General features: G+C 51.5%; 1 protein-coding gene across 1 annotated transcript in view; it reads right to left on the bottom strand.

The window, feature by feature from the left end:
* The window catches only part of LOC140428618 (growth/differentiation factor 5-like), a 45,636-nt gene extending 33,968 nt beyond the window's left edge, over positions 1-11,668 (bottom strand). The window contains exon 1 of the mRNA XM_072515281.1: positions 10,659-11,668. Coding sequence (XP_072371382.1) covers positions 10,659-11,085 — 427 coding nt within the window. The 5' untranslated portion in view covers positions 11,086-11,668. The remainder of the gene's footprint in view (positions 1-10,658) is intronic.
* Positions 11,669-12,740: the final 1,072 nt, after the last annotated feature.

The following is a 12,740-nucleotide window of genomic DNA, read 5'->3' as shown; positions in this document are numbered from 1 at the left end:
ACGAGGAGAGGTTGAGTAGACTGGGACTGTACTCGTTGGAATTTAGAAGGATGCGGGGAGGATCTTATAGAAACATATAAAATTATGAAGGGAATAGCTAGGATAGATGCGGGCAGGTTGTTTCCACTGGCGGGTGAAAGCAGAACTAGGGGGCATAGCCTCAAAATGGGGAAGTAGATTTAGGACTGAGTTTAGGAGGAACATCTTCACCCAAAGGGTTGTGAATCTATGGAATTCCTTGCCCAGTGAAGCAGTAGCGGCTCCTTCATTAAATGTTTTTAAGATAAAGATAGATAGTTTTTTGAAGAATAAAGGGATTAAGGGTTATGGTGTTCGGGCCGGAAAGTGGAGCTGAGTCCACGAAAGATCAGCCATGATCTCATTGAATGGTGGAGCAGGCTCGAGGGGCCAGATGGCCTACTCCTGCTCCTAGTTCTTATGTTCTTATGTGGTGGTGATGTCTACCCATCACTCCATGTTGCTGTGGCAACATACACTTTTACACACATGTTGTATTCAGGAGTTATGGATAGTGAGGATGGAGGCTTCAAAATTCTTTCCATCGCGTGGCTGACCAGGAATCTCTCCCACTCTTACCGCCTGCCATTAGTGGGTGCTGGGAGGATATTGCAGGTTGATGCCCATCCTGTTTGTCCGTGTTATGAACACACCTTCCTGAGCCATTAAGCCCTGGGGTGGGACTCAAACCCGGAGCTGCTGACTCAGAGGCAGAGACACTATCCACCGCACCACAGCACCTCTGTAAAATTCAACGCATCACAACATTATTCTGAAAAACAGTCAAAGGGAGTTGAGAGTTTAATGTACATTAGTATACATTAATACATTAACAAGGGGATCAGGGGCAGCACGGTGGCGCTAGTGGTTAGCACTGTAGCCTCACGGCGCCGAGGTCCCAGTTCGATCCCGACTCTGGGTCACTGGCTGTGTGGAGTTTGCACTTTCTCCCCGTGTCTGCGTGGGTTTCGCCCCCACAACCCAAAAATAAAATGTGCAGGAGTAGGTGGATTGGCCACGCTAAATTGCCCCTTAATTTTGAAAAAATGAATTGGGTACTCTAAAATTTAAACAAAAACAAAAAAACAAGGGGATCAGGGGTTATGGGGAGAAGGCAGGAGAATGGGGATGAGAAACAAATAAGCCATGATTGAATGATGGAGCAGACTCGATGGGCCCAATTCTGCTCCTATCTCTGATGGTCTTATTGTGCATAGAATAATGAAGAGCTCTGGGCTAAGATAAGCAAATGATGAAGCAATGCTGGTTCACGTCCGTCTTGGGACCAGGGCGATGTGGGGCGGGACTTTCCAATGCCCCCCATGTGTTTCTCGATGGTGCGCAGTTCACTGGTGGCGGGATTCTATATTCCCGTCGCACGTCAATGGGATTTCCCATTAAAACCACCGAAAGCCCTTGGGAAACCCGGGGGGGGGGTGATAAATCCGGCCAGAATCTATCCATCCAAAGCAAATAGCCAGGTCTGCATAATATCAGTTGGGGTTTAGATAGACATTTAGTTGTTTTGTTTGACTGTCGCTGGGCTCAGGGAGAAATTTTGCAGGATTTCCCCCGGGAAATCGAATGAATGACGGAACAAATTTCCTCTGAATTGTGGCTGGGTTTATCAGTCGTTCCTCATTCTCTACTTCTTTATTCCTTCATTTGCAGACGGATACCGATGCGCCAGTACTGCTTTGCGGTGATGTCTCAGCTGTGAGAGGTGGGGCCACCGCCCTGGGGCGCCTGCCGGTCTTCCACATTCAGAACACTTTCTAAACTGAGCTCCTGGAGGACGGCTTGAGTCGGGCGAAACTTGCTCAGTTTCCAGAAGGCCAGGCTTGGAAAATCTTCTTCCTGGGTCGCCGGTACGGAGCGGAGAGCGTCCAGTGCTAAATGGCTAATCCATGATGGATGCACCCTATGAACTGCATCATCGCATCCTTCTGTGTCTATGAAGCAGGTGAAGGATCGTGAGCTCCTTCTAGTGGCCGTGATGGAGCACAACAGCGACAGACGTCTAAGGGCAGGTTTGCAGCGAATGCACAGTGCCAACCAGACAGAGAGGGGAAACAATGCGTAAGAACAGACGGAATAGGAACTGAAGTAGGTCGTGCAGCCGCTCGAACCAGCTCTGCCGTTCAATACCATCATGGCTGACCTTTGACTTCAACTCCACGCTCCACCCTCCCCCCATGTAAGAGATCAAAAATCTGTCTCTCCTAAATGATGGGAGCACCCATAACTCCCTGGGGTAGAGAATTCCAACGATTCATAACTCTTTCAGTGAAGAGCTTTCTTCTCATCCCAGTCCTAAATAGTCAGCCTCTTATCCTGAGATTATGCACCCATGTTCTCGATTCCCCGGCTATGGGAAACAAGCCCCTTCAAAATCTTTTATGTTTGAATGAGATTGCCTCTCATTCCTCTGAACGTCAGCGATTATAGGCATAATGGACTCCGCCTCTCATCATAGGACAACCCCCTCACCCCAGGAACCAATCTAGTGAACCTTCGCTGTATCACCTCTGATGCGAGTATATCCTCCCTTGAATATGGAGCCGAAACTGGCAGAGCACTCCAGTGTGGTCTCACCAAACGTGTACAATGGTAGCAACACTATATCATTCTTGTACTCCAAAGCAATAAAGGCCAGCACACCACTTACTTTCCTAATCGCTTGTGCCTGCATGTTAACTTTCTGTGCTTCTTGTACAAGTACACTCGATCCCCTCTGAAAACGAACCTGTACAAGTTTATTTTTTTTTAATGATTCTGCTTTTCTGGTTATAGTACCTCACACTTCCCCACATTATACTCCATCTGCCACCTTGCTGCCGACTCACCTGTCTACACCGCATTGCAGCCTCTATGTGTCACAACTTACATTCTCACCGCCCTCCCGGCGCCGAGGACACGGGTTCGATCCCGGTCCCAGGTCACTGTCCGTGTGGAGTTTACACATTCTCCCCGTGTCTGCGTGGGTCTCACCCCCGCAACCCAAAGATGTGCAGGGTAGGTGGATTGGCCCTTAATTGGGAAAAAAAAGAATTGGGCACTTTTTTTTTTTAAAAAGGAAAAGAAAAACTTACATTCTCACCTAACTTTGTATCATCAGCAAACTTGGATATATTATCTTCAGTCCCTTCATCTAAGTCATTAATATGGACTGTAAATAACTGAGGCCTCAGCCTTGATGCTTGCCGCACTCCCCTAGTTACAACCTGCCAACTGGAAAATGCCCTATTCTTCGCTCCCTGTCCATTAACCAATCCTCTACTCGTGCTAATATGTTACCACAACTCGATGAGCCCTTATATTCCATATTAAACATTAGTGTGGCATCTTATTAAATAAGTATAGTACATCTACAGGTTTCCCTTCTATCTACTCTACTGGTTACATCCTCATAATAAACGCCAATAAATATGTCAAACACCATTTCCCTTTCATAAAACGTTGTCCGCACTATGCCTTTCTAAGTGCATTGTTAAGAATTGCTGAAGAATAGGTTGCAGCATTTTCTCGAAGGCTGATGTCGGGCTAACTGGCCTATCGTTCCTTCTTTTCTCCCCCTCCTTTCCTGAATGGCAGGTTAACATCTGCAAACTTCCAATCTGCTGGGACCTTTCGAGAATCTAGGGAATTTTGGAAAATCATAGCCGGCACATCTGTTATCTCCGCAGCTGCCTCTTTTAGGACGGGTGATGCAGACGACAAGGCATTTTACCAGCAATTGAAACGTTATCCTCCTGACGCATTTCCTTTTGATAAGGAAAGAGCTACAATTTGGTAATAATGAAAGAAAGGCCAGTGATATCACTAGCATTGAAACAGATCCTGATGGACTAAAAGGTGGGTGAACTGCACACCCTTGACTTCATTATGCCTTGATATTTACAATTGTAAATAGAATACACAGCAAATCAGTTAGTGTCCATACAGAGGTTACGACAGGTTTTTTCTGAGGTTTCCTGTGTTATTATTTGCATTTGGTTATATACAACCGCCAAGGTTAATTGGGATATTTTATCTAAACAGTTGAGAATAAGTAAGGTGCAGGGGGGTGACCAAAGTACTGTATGGTTTTAGAATTTTTCACATACACACATGTGAACTCACATGCACAGACACTCTCACATGCAGACAGACTTGCAGACATTCACACACAAACACACACTCCCTCTCACACGCGCTCCCTCTCATACCCACACACACTCCCTCTCTCACATACACACACTCCCTCACATGCACACAGACTTGCACACTCACACATGCATACACACAGATACACACATACAAACTCACACACATAGATACACCCCCTCACATGCACAGACACGCTTGTACACTCACTCATACACACTCACAAATACACACACACAAATACACACACAGAGTATGTGTATATATGAGTGTGCGACACATGGACGCACATGCACATATACATACACACAGACGGTTGCAGACACTCAGGGAGCTGTGCTCCAAGGTAAGTAGGTATGTTCAGGAAAGAAGAGGAGAATGTTGGACAGGAAAAGCACTGAAGAAAAATGTTAAATGCATTGAGTACATGAGGAATTCACAGCACTCCAGTCGTTAGAAAGGTGGCCTCAATGGTGAATAATATGTTGAAGATTAAATGAGAATGTGCAGATTTATCATAATGCACAAAAGCTCAGCTTTGAAGGAGAGAAAGCCCAGACACCCCACAATAGTTCACTTGAAGGTACATTTGGTTGAAAAGTGTGGCTCAGGGTAATATTTTTAGTCGCTTCTTTTCTTAATATTCATTTTAGTTCCAGTTTGCAAATGTTTTTGACGTCCCCTCTGCTCCCTCGGAGGAAGCCGGCCTGTGCTGGGGTGGGGTTTCCGACACATCAGCAGCTCTCCGCCCTGCACCCCAAATGGCCATTCCTCAGCGTGTGGGCCGAACAGAAAGGGCCAAAGAGCAAGCATGTGGAGTGTGCCCTCACTCGCCACCTTTGCTATCTGGCGGTGCGATCACTCTCCACTGCCCCCTGCTGTGCCCAGGCCGAGTGAGATAGCCCCCCCCCCCCCCCCACCGCCCACCGCCGTGTCTGCGTGGTTGTGGGGGTGTAGGTGTAGGTGGATTGGCCACGCTAAATTGCCCCTTAATTGGAAAAAATAATTGGGCACTCTAAATTTACACTTAAAAAAAAGAAATAGCCCAAGGAAAATACCCAAACCTCGCTGGCTCTTTTCTTTGACCTCTAATCTGACCCTACAAGCTTTAAATCCCTAACACAAGATTCCAGATTCCTGCTGGTGTTTTGGAGGTGACATTCCTGATGTGGCCTAGTTTTACACCAAAACCCAGTGGCCTTGCCTATGATTGGACCGGCAATACCAAAAACGGAGACCATTTATTCACAGGGCCAAAGTATTCACAGGGCCAACCAAATTCCTATGACATGGATTTCTGACCCTAGTGTGGGATGATATTCAACAACAGAAAAGAACTGGCATTTTTGCACATCTTTAATATAATTATATGCCCCAAAGCTCTTAACAGGAGCATTGCTAGACAAAATTAACACTGAGCCACATCCGGAGATAAGGTGGCCAAAAGCTTGATCAAAGAGGTAGGTTTTAGGAGCATCTTATAGCAGGAGAGAGAGATACAGCGTGTTTCCCGGTCAGTGACCTGAGATGTCCAATATTGGGTTTGATCCAGCCCACATCTCCATTCAAACCATGTGGTGCCTGGTGACCTGATCAGGCACCGGTACTAATGCCTAAACAAGCCAAAGGGTTATCATGGAAATAGGACCCTTCACGCTCCATCCATCTCCTTGTCCATTCCCCTACCTTTTGTTATCAGAAGACAGTGAGGGTTAGGAAAGGATGCAAACAAGTGGACAAATGGAAGGAGAGTGAGAAAGAGAGTGAGAAAGAGAGAGTGAGAAAGAGAGAGTGAGAAAGCGAGTTCCTTAGTTTGCCAAAGGAAGCTTTACATTTTCAGCTCATTCTGCCATTTCCCCAGCCCTACCCCCAACCTCACTCTCACCCATGCCAGGCCCACCCCCATCCACAATCCTACCCCCCCCCCGCCTTACCACAGCATCACCCTCACTCACACTCCCCATCCTCACATCACCTCCAGCCCCACCCACATCTCCACCCACTCATGGCATTCCCCATTCTCACCCACCCCCTTTTCACCCACACCATTATGCTCAAAAACATCTTCACCTTGCCCCCTGCCCCCACACTAACCCCCACCCTGACCACCCCCATCCAGACCCTTACCCCCAGCCTGATGGCCACCCTGACCCTCACCCTACCCTAACCTCCCCCCCCACCATGGCCCTGACCCCACCCTGATGCCCACCCACACCCTGACCCCCAACCCCTACCCTGTCCCCCAACTTCACCCCCACCCTAACCCTGATCCGCAGCCCAACCCTGACACCAACCATGACCCTCACCCCCACCTTGACCAACCCCCCCACCCTCACCCAGACCCTTACCCCCACCCTGATGCCCACCCTGAGCCTCACCCCACCCTGACCACCCCCCACCCAGACCCTTACCCCATCCTGATGCCCACCCTCACCCTGACCCTCACCCCTACGCAGACCCTCACCCTTATCCTGATCCGCACCCCTACCCTGACCCCATCCCCACCCTCAATTTAACCCCACCCTGATTCTCACCCCTAACATGTCCCCCGATGCCCACCTTAACTGTACCCTGACCCTCAGTCCGTGCTGGCTCCCACACTCACCCTGGTCCCTATCCCCACCCCTACCTCACTCTGATGCCTACTTCCATTCTGGCCCTCACACCCACCCCTAGCCTGACCCTCACCTGATCCTCACGCCGACCCGGAACCCATCTGCACCCTGACCTCTACCCTGACCTTCACCCCCCACTCTCACAGGGATTCTCACCCTCCCTACCACCCCACCCCCCCACTCTCTCCCATTCCCTTTCTCTTCAGCACCTCACTCCCTTCCTTGCTCCACCCTCATCCCACTACCATGCTGACCCTCACCCCACCTCTTCCTTAATTCTCTCCCACCTACATCCCTGCTTCTCACCCACAGGGTAAGGCACCCTGACAGAGAATCCCTGTCCCTCACATCCCCCCCCCCAGTGAGGTCCACCTCCCTGCTTCCCCGACCCTCAAAAATAACCACTGAAAGTCAAAGCAAAAACCACATAGCAGAGCAGATATATGTACATATAGCTTGCAGGCTGGCTTTCAAATATAATTTAACATATATATTTTTTTAAATATACTACTATTTTTGGAAATTTGGTTAGGGAGATCCAACTGAGGCATTTAAGATGGAATTAAATTGTCATCAGAAACGGAATCTGTGCAGGGTGATGGGTGGGGGGGAAGGTGAGGGAAGAGCACTGGTTGAGTTGCTCACTCGGGGAGCTAGCACAGTCAGGATGGGCCAAGTGGTGGGCTTGAAGAATCCCCTGATGCTATTCCCGAGCGTTTTCAGCTCTCCCTTGGTCGTGGCATAGAGAGACACAGTTTATTGCACAGTCACACCTCACCCTGGGGGGATTTTTAAGTCGATAGAGAACATGTGGAAATGGCAGGATAGGTCAGTCTGGGTGGATTTAGACTAATGCCCGCGAGAAAGCAACTCCAGCCTGATTAAGAACATTTCCCGCGAGGAAAGCCTCTCTCTAACCTCTGGGGTTCCTTTCAGTTTTCACAGACGCAGCTGAGACAGCAGGGGCTCTTCCCCCTTGACTGCGAAGCCAATAACCTGCATTCCCCAAATGATCAGTTCAAGAATTTGCAGAGGGGAGAGAGCAGAGTGTGAATCTGTCCAGTGGCCTTGGGCCCTGGGACTGACTGACTGACCCAATGGCCCTGGCAACTGGGTGGCTTTGTTATTGGGAAGGGGGAGCTATTACACCCAGTAAGACACTAGGCAGACTGGGGTGAATGTAACCACGCCCCCCCCACCCCCCCCAGGGACCCCTCAGAAACTCGGCCACATCGTTTCAGGCACCGACCAACCTGCATTTATACAGCGCCGCTAACACGTCCCCGGTCCCCTTTCCAAGAAGGTTTGACATGCAAACCACACCAAATTCGGTCTTTTCGGCCACAGCTGGTGAACAGGTTGGTCAGGGAGGTTTTAGGAAACAGGGACATGGAATTTGTTGCTGCAACATGACCCATTCGGGGTTCCTTCCACCAGGAGGCAGTGCTAATGGGGTTGGAAGAGTCACCACAAGCCTTCAATCTCTGTCACTGGGTCGAGACTCGAGGCAGGCGTGGAGTTGGATACCAGGGTTAATAAATCACCTCCAACCTGGAATTAGTGCGACAGACATCACCCCACCCCCCCAAAATCCCTCCCTATCCCCATCCACACACCCTCAATCCCCATCCACACACCCCCAATCCCCATCCCCCATCCCCTCTCCCCAATCCCCATCCTTACCCCCCCAATCCCCTCCTCCCCCCTCCAATCCCCATCCACACTCCTCAATCCCCATTCCCATCCCCTCCCCAATCCCCCCACCACCTCCCTCCAATCCCCATCCACACACCCCAATCCCCCTCCCCTCCCCACCCCCACTCCCCCTCCCTCCAATCCCCATCCACACACTCCCAATCGCCCCAATCCCCATCCCCTCTGCCCCCTCCCCCCAATCCCCACCCCCTCCTCCCCATCCCTCTCCCCCTCCCCTCCCCCTCTCCCCCTCCCTCCATTCCCCATCCACACACCCCCAATCCCCCCTCCCCCAATCCCCATCCCCTCCCCCCAATCTCCTCCTCCCTATCCTCTCCCCCAATCCCCCTCCCTCCAATCCCCATCCACACACCCCCAATCCCCATCCCCTCCCCCCCCAATCCCCTGCTCCCCATCCCCCCTCTCCCTCCAATCCCCATCCACACACCCCAATCCCCATCCCTTCCCCTCCCGCTGTCCCCCTCCCTCCAATCCCCATCCACACACCCCCAATCCCCCCTCCCCCAATCCCCATCCCCTCCCCCCAATCCCCACCCCTCCTCCCATCCCCCTCCGCCCCCTCCTCCCCCAATCCCCCCCAGTCCCCACACCCTCCCCCCCCCCAAACCCCTCCCCCTCTCCCTCCAATCCCCATCCACACACCCCCAGTACCCTCCCCCACCCCCTCCCCGCCACCCGCTCCTCCCCATCCCCCACCCCCTCCCCCCTATCCCCTCCCCCACTCCTCACGCCCCACCCCCACCCCAATCCCCTCCACGGGTTAGGTTGCAAATCAGCAGAATGTATCACTGATGGTCTAAGAGAGAAGTTGCTGGGAACCGTGGGCGGGTCAGGCTCGGTCTGTGGAGGGAGAACCCAGGTTCAATGCCCATGACCCGGTGGAGCTGCAACTTTCCCTCTTTCTCTCTGCTCACATCCCGCGGTGTAGCTGCCCCAAGACTCCCGGCTGTCACATTTCCCGCACCCTCAGTATTCTCACAAATTGGGATTGTTGGAAGGATATTGTTCCTATCAATGCCTTTCCCACACAACCCGATCAGAACTGGAACCCAGAGATCAATAATCAACAGCCTGAACTGCCCAGAGGCAGCCCTGAATGACCAATCACCTCATTGCTTTAGACAGTCCCCAATTTACACTTTACCCACAGAGGCTTCACTGACAGCGACTGGGGTCTAACTGGGACCGAGCTAACAGCATCCGTGTTTCTATATATGTGTGTGTCTGTGTGCGTGTCCCTGTCTGTTTGTTTCTCTCTGTGCCTGTGTGTCTGTGTTTGTTTCTGTGCCTGTTTGTGTGTCCCTGTGTCTGTTAGTCTCTGTGTGTTTGTTTGTCTGCGTGTGTGTGTATTTGTCTATGTCCCTGTGTGTGTCTGTATTTGTATGTGGCTGTGTGTGTGTGTGTTTGTGTTTGGCTGTGTGCGTCCTTGTGCCAGTGTACGTGTCTCTGAGTGTTTGTCTGTGTGTGTGACTGTGTCCCTGAGTGTTTGTCTGTCTCTGTGTGTCTCTGAGTGTGTGTCTGTGTCTGTGTCTCTGAGTGTTTGTCTGTCTCTGTGTGTCTCTGAGTGTGTGTCTGTGTCTGTGTCTCTGAGTGTTTGTCTGTCTCTGTGTGTCTCTGAGTGTGTGTCTGTGTCTGTGTCTCTGAGTGTTTGTCTGTCTCTGTGTGTCTCTGAGTGTGTGTCTGTGTCTGTGTCTCTGAGTGTTTGTCTGTCTCTGCGTGCCTGTCTGTGTGTGTCTGTGTCTCTAAGTGTTTGTCTGTCTGTGTGCCTGTCTGTGTGTGTCTGTGTCTCTGAGTGTTTGTCTGTCTCTGTGTGCCTGTCTGTGTGTGTCTGTGTCTCTGAGTGTTTGTCTGTGTGTGTCTGTGTCTCTGAGTGTTTGTCTGTCTCTGTGTGCCTGTCTGTGTTAATCGCAAATCCCTCCATTCCCTCCTAAGGAAACTTTCACTCAGTCCCAATGTGAAATTGAGGAGCTCGGGGATTAAAAGGGAAATTTGGGGAAATTACTGGACAAATCTTCCGGGATGGGTTTGAATTTGAAAGTGTGTGCCAATAGCTAAAGAGCCTGTGGATTAGCCCCGATTAGCGGGTCCCTGGGTGTCCTGTTCCCCCCCCCCCCCCCCTCCCTCCCCACCCCCAGCGTACACAGTCCAGTTTAACCCTCTCACCTTCTCCCCTGTCCACGAAGCTGGTGATGGTATTCGCCCGTCCCGCCGCCGGCTGCAGGCTGCTGTTGGAGCCACTGCGCTCTGCCACTGACAGGCTCCTGTACAGGAACAGCATGTAGTCGTGAGGGGTCACCTGGGGGCTGGCCGGCTTCTTGGACCTTCTGGGAGTGCCGGCCGCTCCCCCCTGCACCTTCGCCTTCTCGGCCTTGACCGTCCCTTCGCCAGTCCTCCTATTCCCTTTCCTGAGGCCGGACACAGCTCTGCCAGTCCCGGGCACCCCCCATCTGCCCGGGCCGGGCAGCCCCTGGCGGAGGGGGGCATCACTCTTCCCGGAGGGGCTGAGGACGGCCGCCGAGTGGGGACGGGGCAGGAGGCAGATCCAGCTGAGGCAGCAGAAGAGGAGGGGGAGATTTCTCAGTAATTCCATGCTCCGAGCTCACTGGGGGCGAATTCCTGCAGGGTGGCACCAAGCTGAGAATGTACCGACTCCCAAAACTTCCAGACAAATTTCTCCAACACTTTCCTCCGCACTTTAGGAATCTGTCCCATAGTGGACTCGGCTGACTGCAAATTAATCCCGGACCCTTTCAGCCAGTGAAGGAGAAACCAGGGAATGAGAGACAGAAGGTGAGAGAGGGAGAAAAAAAATCCACTTCTCTTCTGGTGGAGTCCCTTGTCCTTCTTTTCCCAGGCAGAGCAAATGTTTCGAGTCTTGTCTCAATCCCTCTTTCCAGGAGCAAGGAATGCGTAATCCTGCCCAGCGCCCTCTCTCTTAAAAACTTTCAAATTTTGAATCATTTCCAATAAAAATATTTCACACTCAAAAATATTGCAACCAGGGACAGGTGCCCGCAGTCGCTGCTCCCAGCAATCGGCGAGAGAGTTCCGACAACACTCTGTGTGAGAGAGAGAGAAAGAGAAGTCTCTTTAATTACTTGCTGATGTTGAGCACTCGGCCTGTCCAAGGCGGTTTGGGTGCAATATATTTCTGTGAAATAATATATCTGGGTTCAACCTCTCCACTCCGATCTGACAGCAGTGTGGTGCTGGGGGGAGAGAGAGAGAGAGACTGTCACTTACTCCAGCCACTGAGAAACTCGGTGTGACTGGAAATCACATTCCTGGGTTTATCAGCAAGAAATTGACATCGTAACCAGACGTAATTTCCTTTCACATTTTTGGTTAACAAAAGCAATAATAAGGAGCCCTCCCGCCCCAGTTGCAAGGGAATCTTTACACTGGAACAGCCCAGGAAGGTTCCTGGGGAAGAGGGCAGCTTTGGGCAGCTTCATACAATTCCCAGCAAACCAGCAGCTATTCCACTGCTATTCCACTGGGTACCTGCCCTGTCCCCTGGGACCCGGTTAGAGCCTCTGGTCCTACCCGGTGTCCCAGTGCAGTCACAGTTAAAGATACTGTTGATGACTTTCACCCAGGTGGGCTTGGTGCTGTGACTGGGCGGACACCGGGGAGAGGGACAGGGTTGTGGCGGCACGGTAGCAGCATGGTTAGCACTGTTGCTTCGCAGCGCCAGGCTCCTGGGTTCGATTCCGGCTTGGGTCACTGTCTGTGCGGAGTCTGCACGTTCTCCCCGTGTCTGCGTGGGTTTCCTCCGGGTGCTCCGGTTTCCTCCCACAGTCCAAAGATGTGCAGGTTAAGGTGGATTGGATTTGCTAAATTACTCCTTAGTGTCCAAAAAGGTTAGGTGGGGTCACTGTGCTACAGGGATAGGGTGCAGGTCTGGGCTGAAGTACAGAGAACATAGAACATATGGTGCAGAAGGAAACCATTCGGCCCATCGAGTATGCACCGACCCACTTAAGCCCTCACTTCCACCCTAGTAGGGTACTCTTTTTTCAGGCAGCACGGTGGCGCAGTGGGTTAGCACTGCTGCCTCACGGCGCCGAGGTCCCAGGTTCGATCCCGGCCCCGGGTCACTGTCCGTGTGGAGTTTGCACATTCTCCCCGTGTCTGTGTGGGTTTCGCCCCCACAACCCAAAGATGTGCAGGGTAGGTGGATTGGCCACGCTAAATTGCCCCTTAATTGGAAAAAAATGAATTGGGCACTCTAAATCGTTTTTA

The sequence above is a fragment of the Scyliorhinus torazame genome, chromosome 8 (assembly GCF_047496885.1).
Source record: "Scyliorhinus torazame isolate Kashiwa2021f chromosome 8, sScyTor2.1, whole genome shotgun sequence".
Lineage (NCBI taxonomy): Eukaryota > Metazoa > Chordata > Chondrichthyes > Carcharhiniformes > Scyliorhinidae > Scyliorhinus > Scyliorhinus torazame.
The sequence above is the reverse complement of the archived record's forward strand: the minus strand, read 5'-3'. Positions and strand labels throughout refer to the sequence as shown.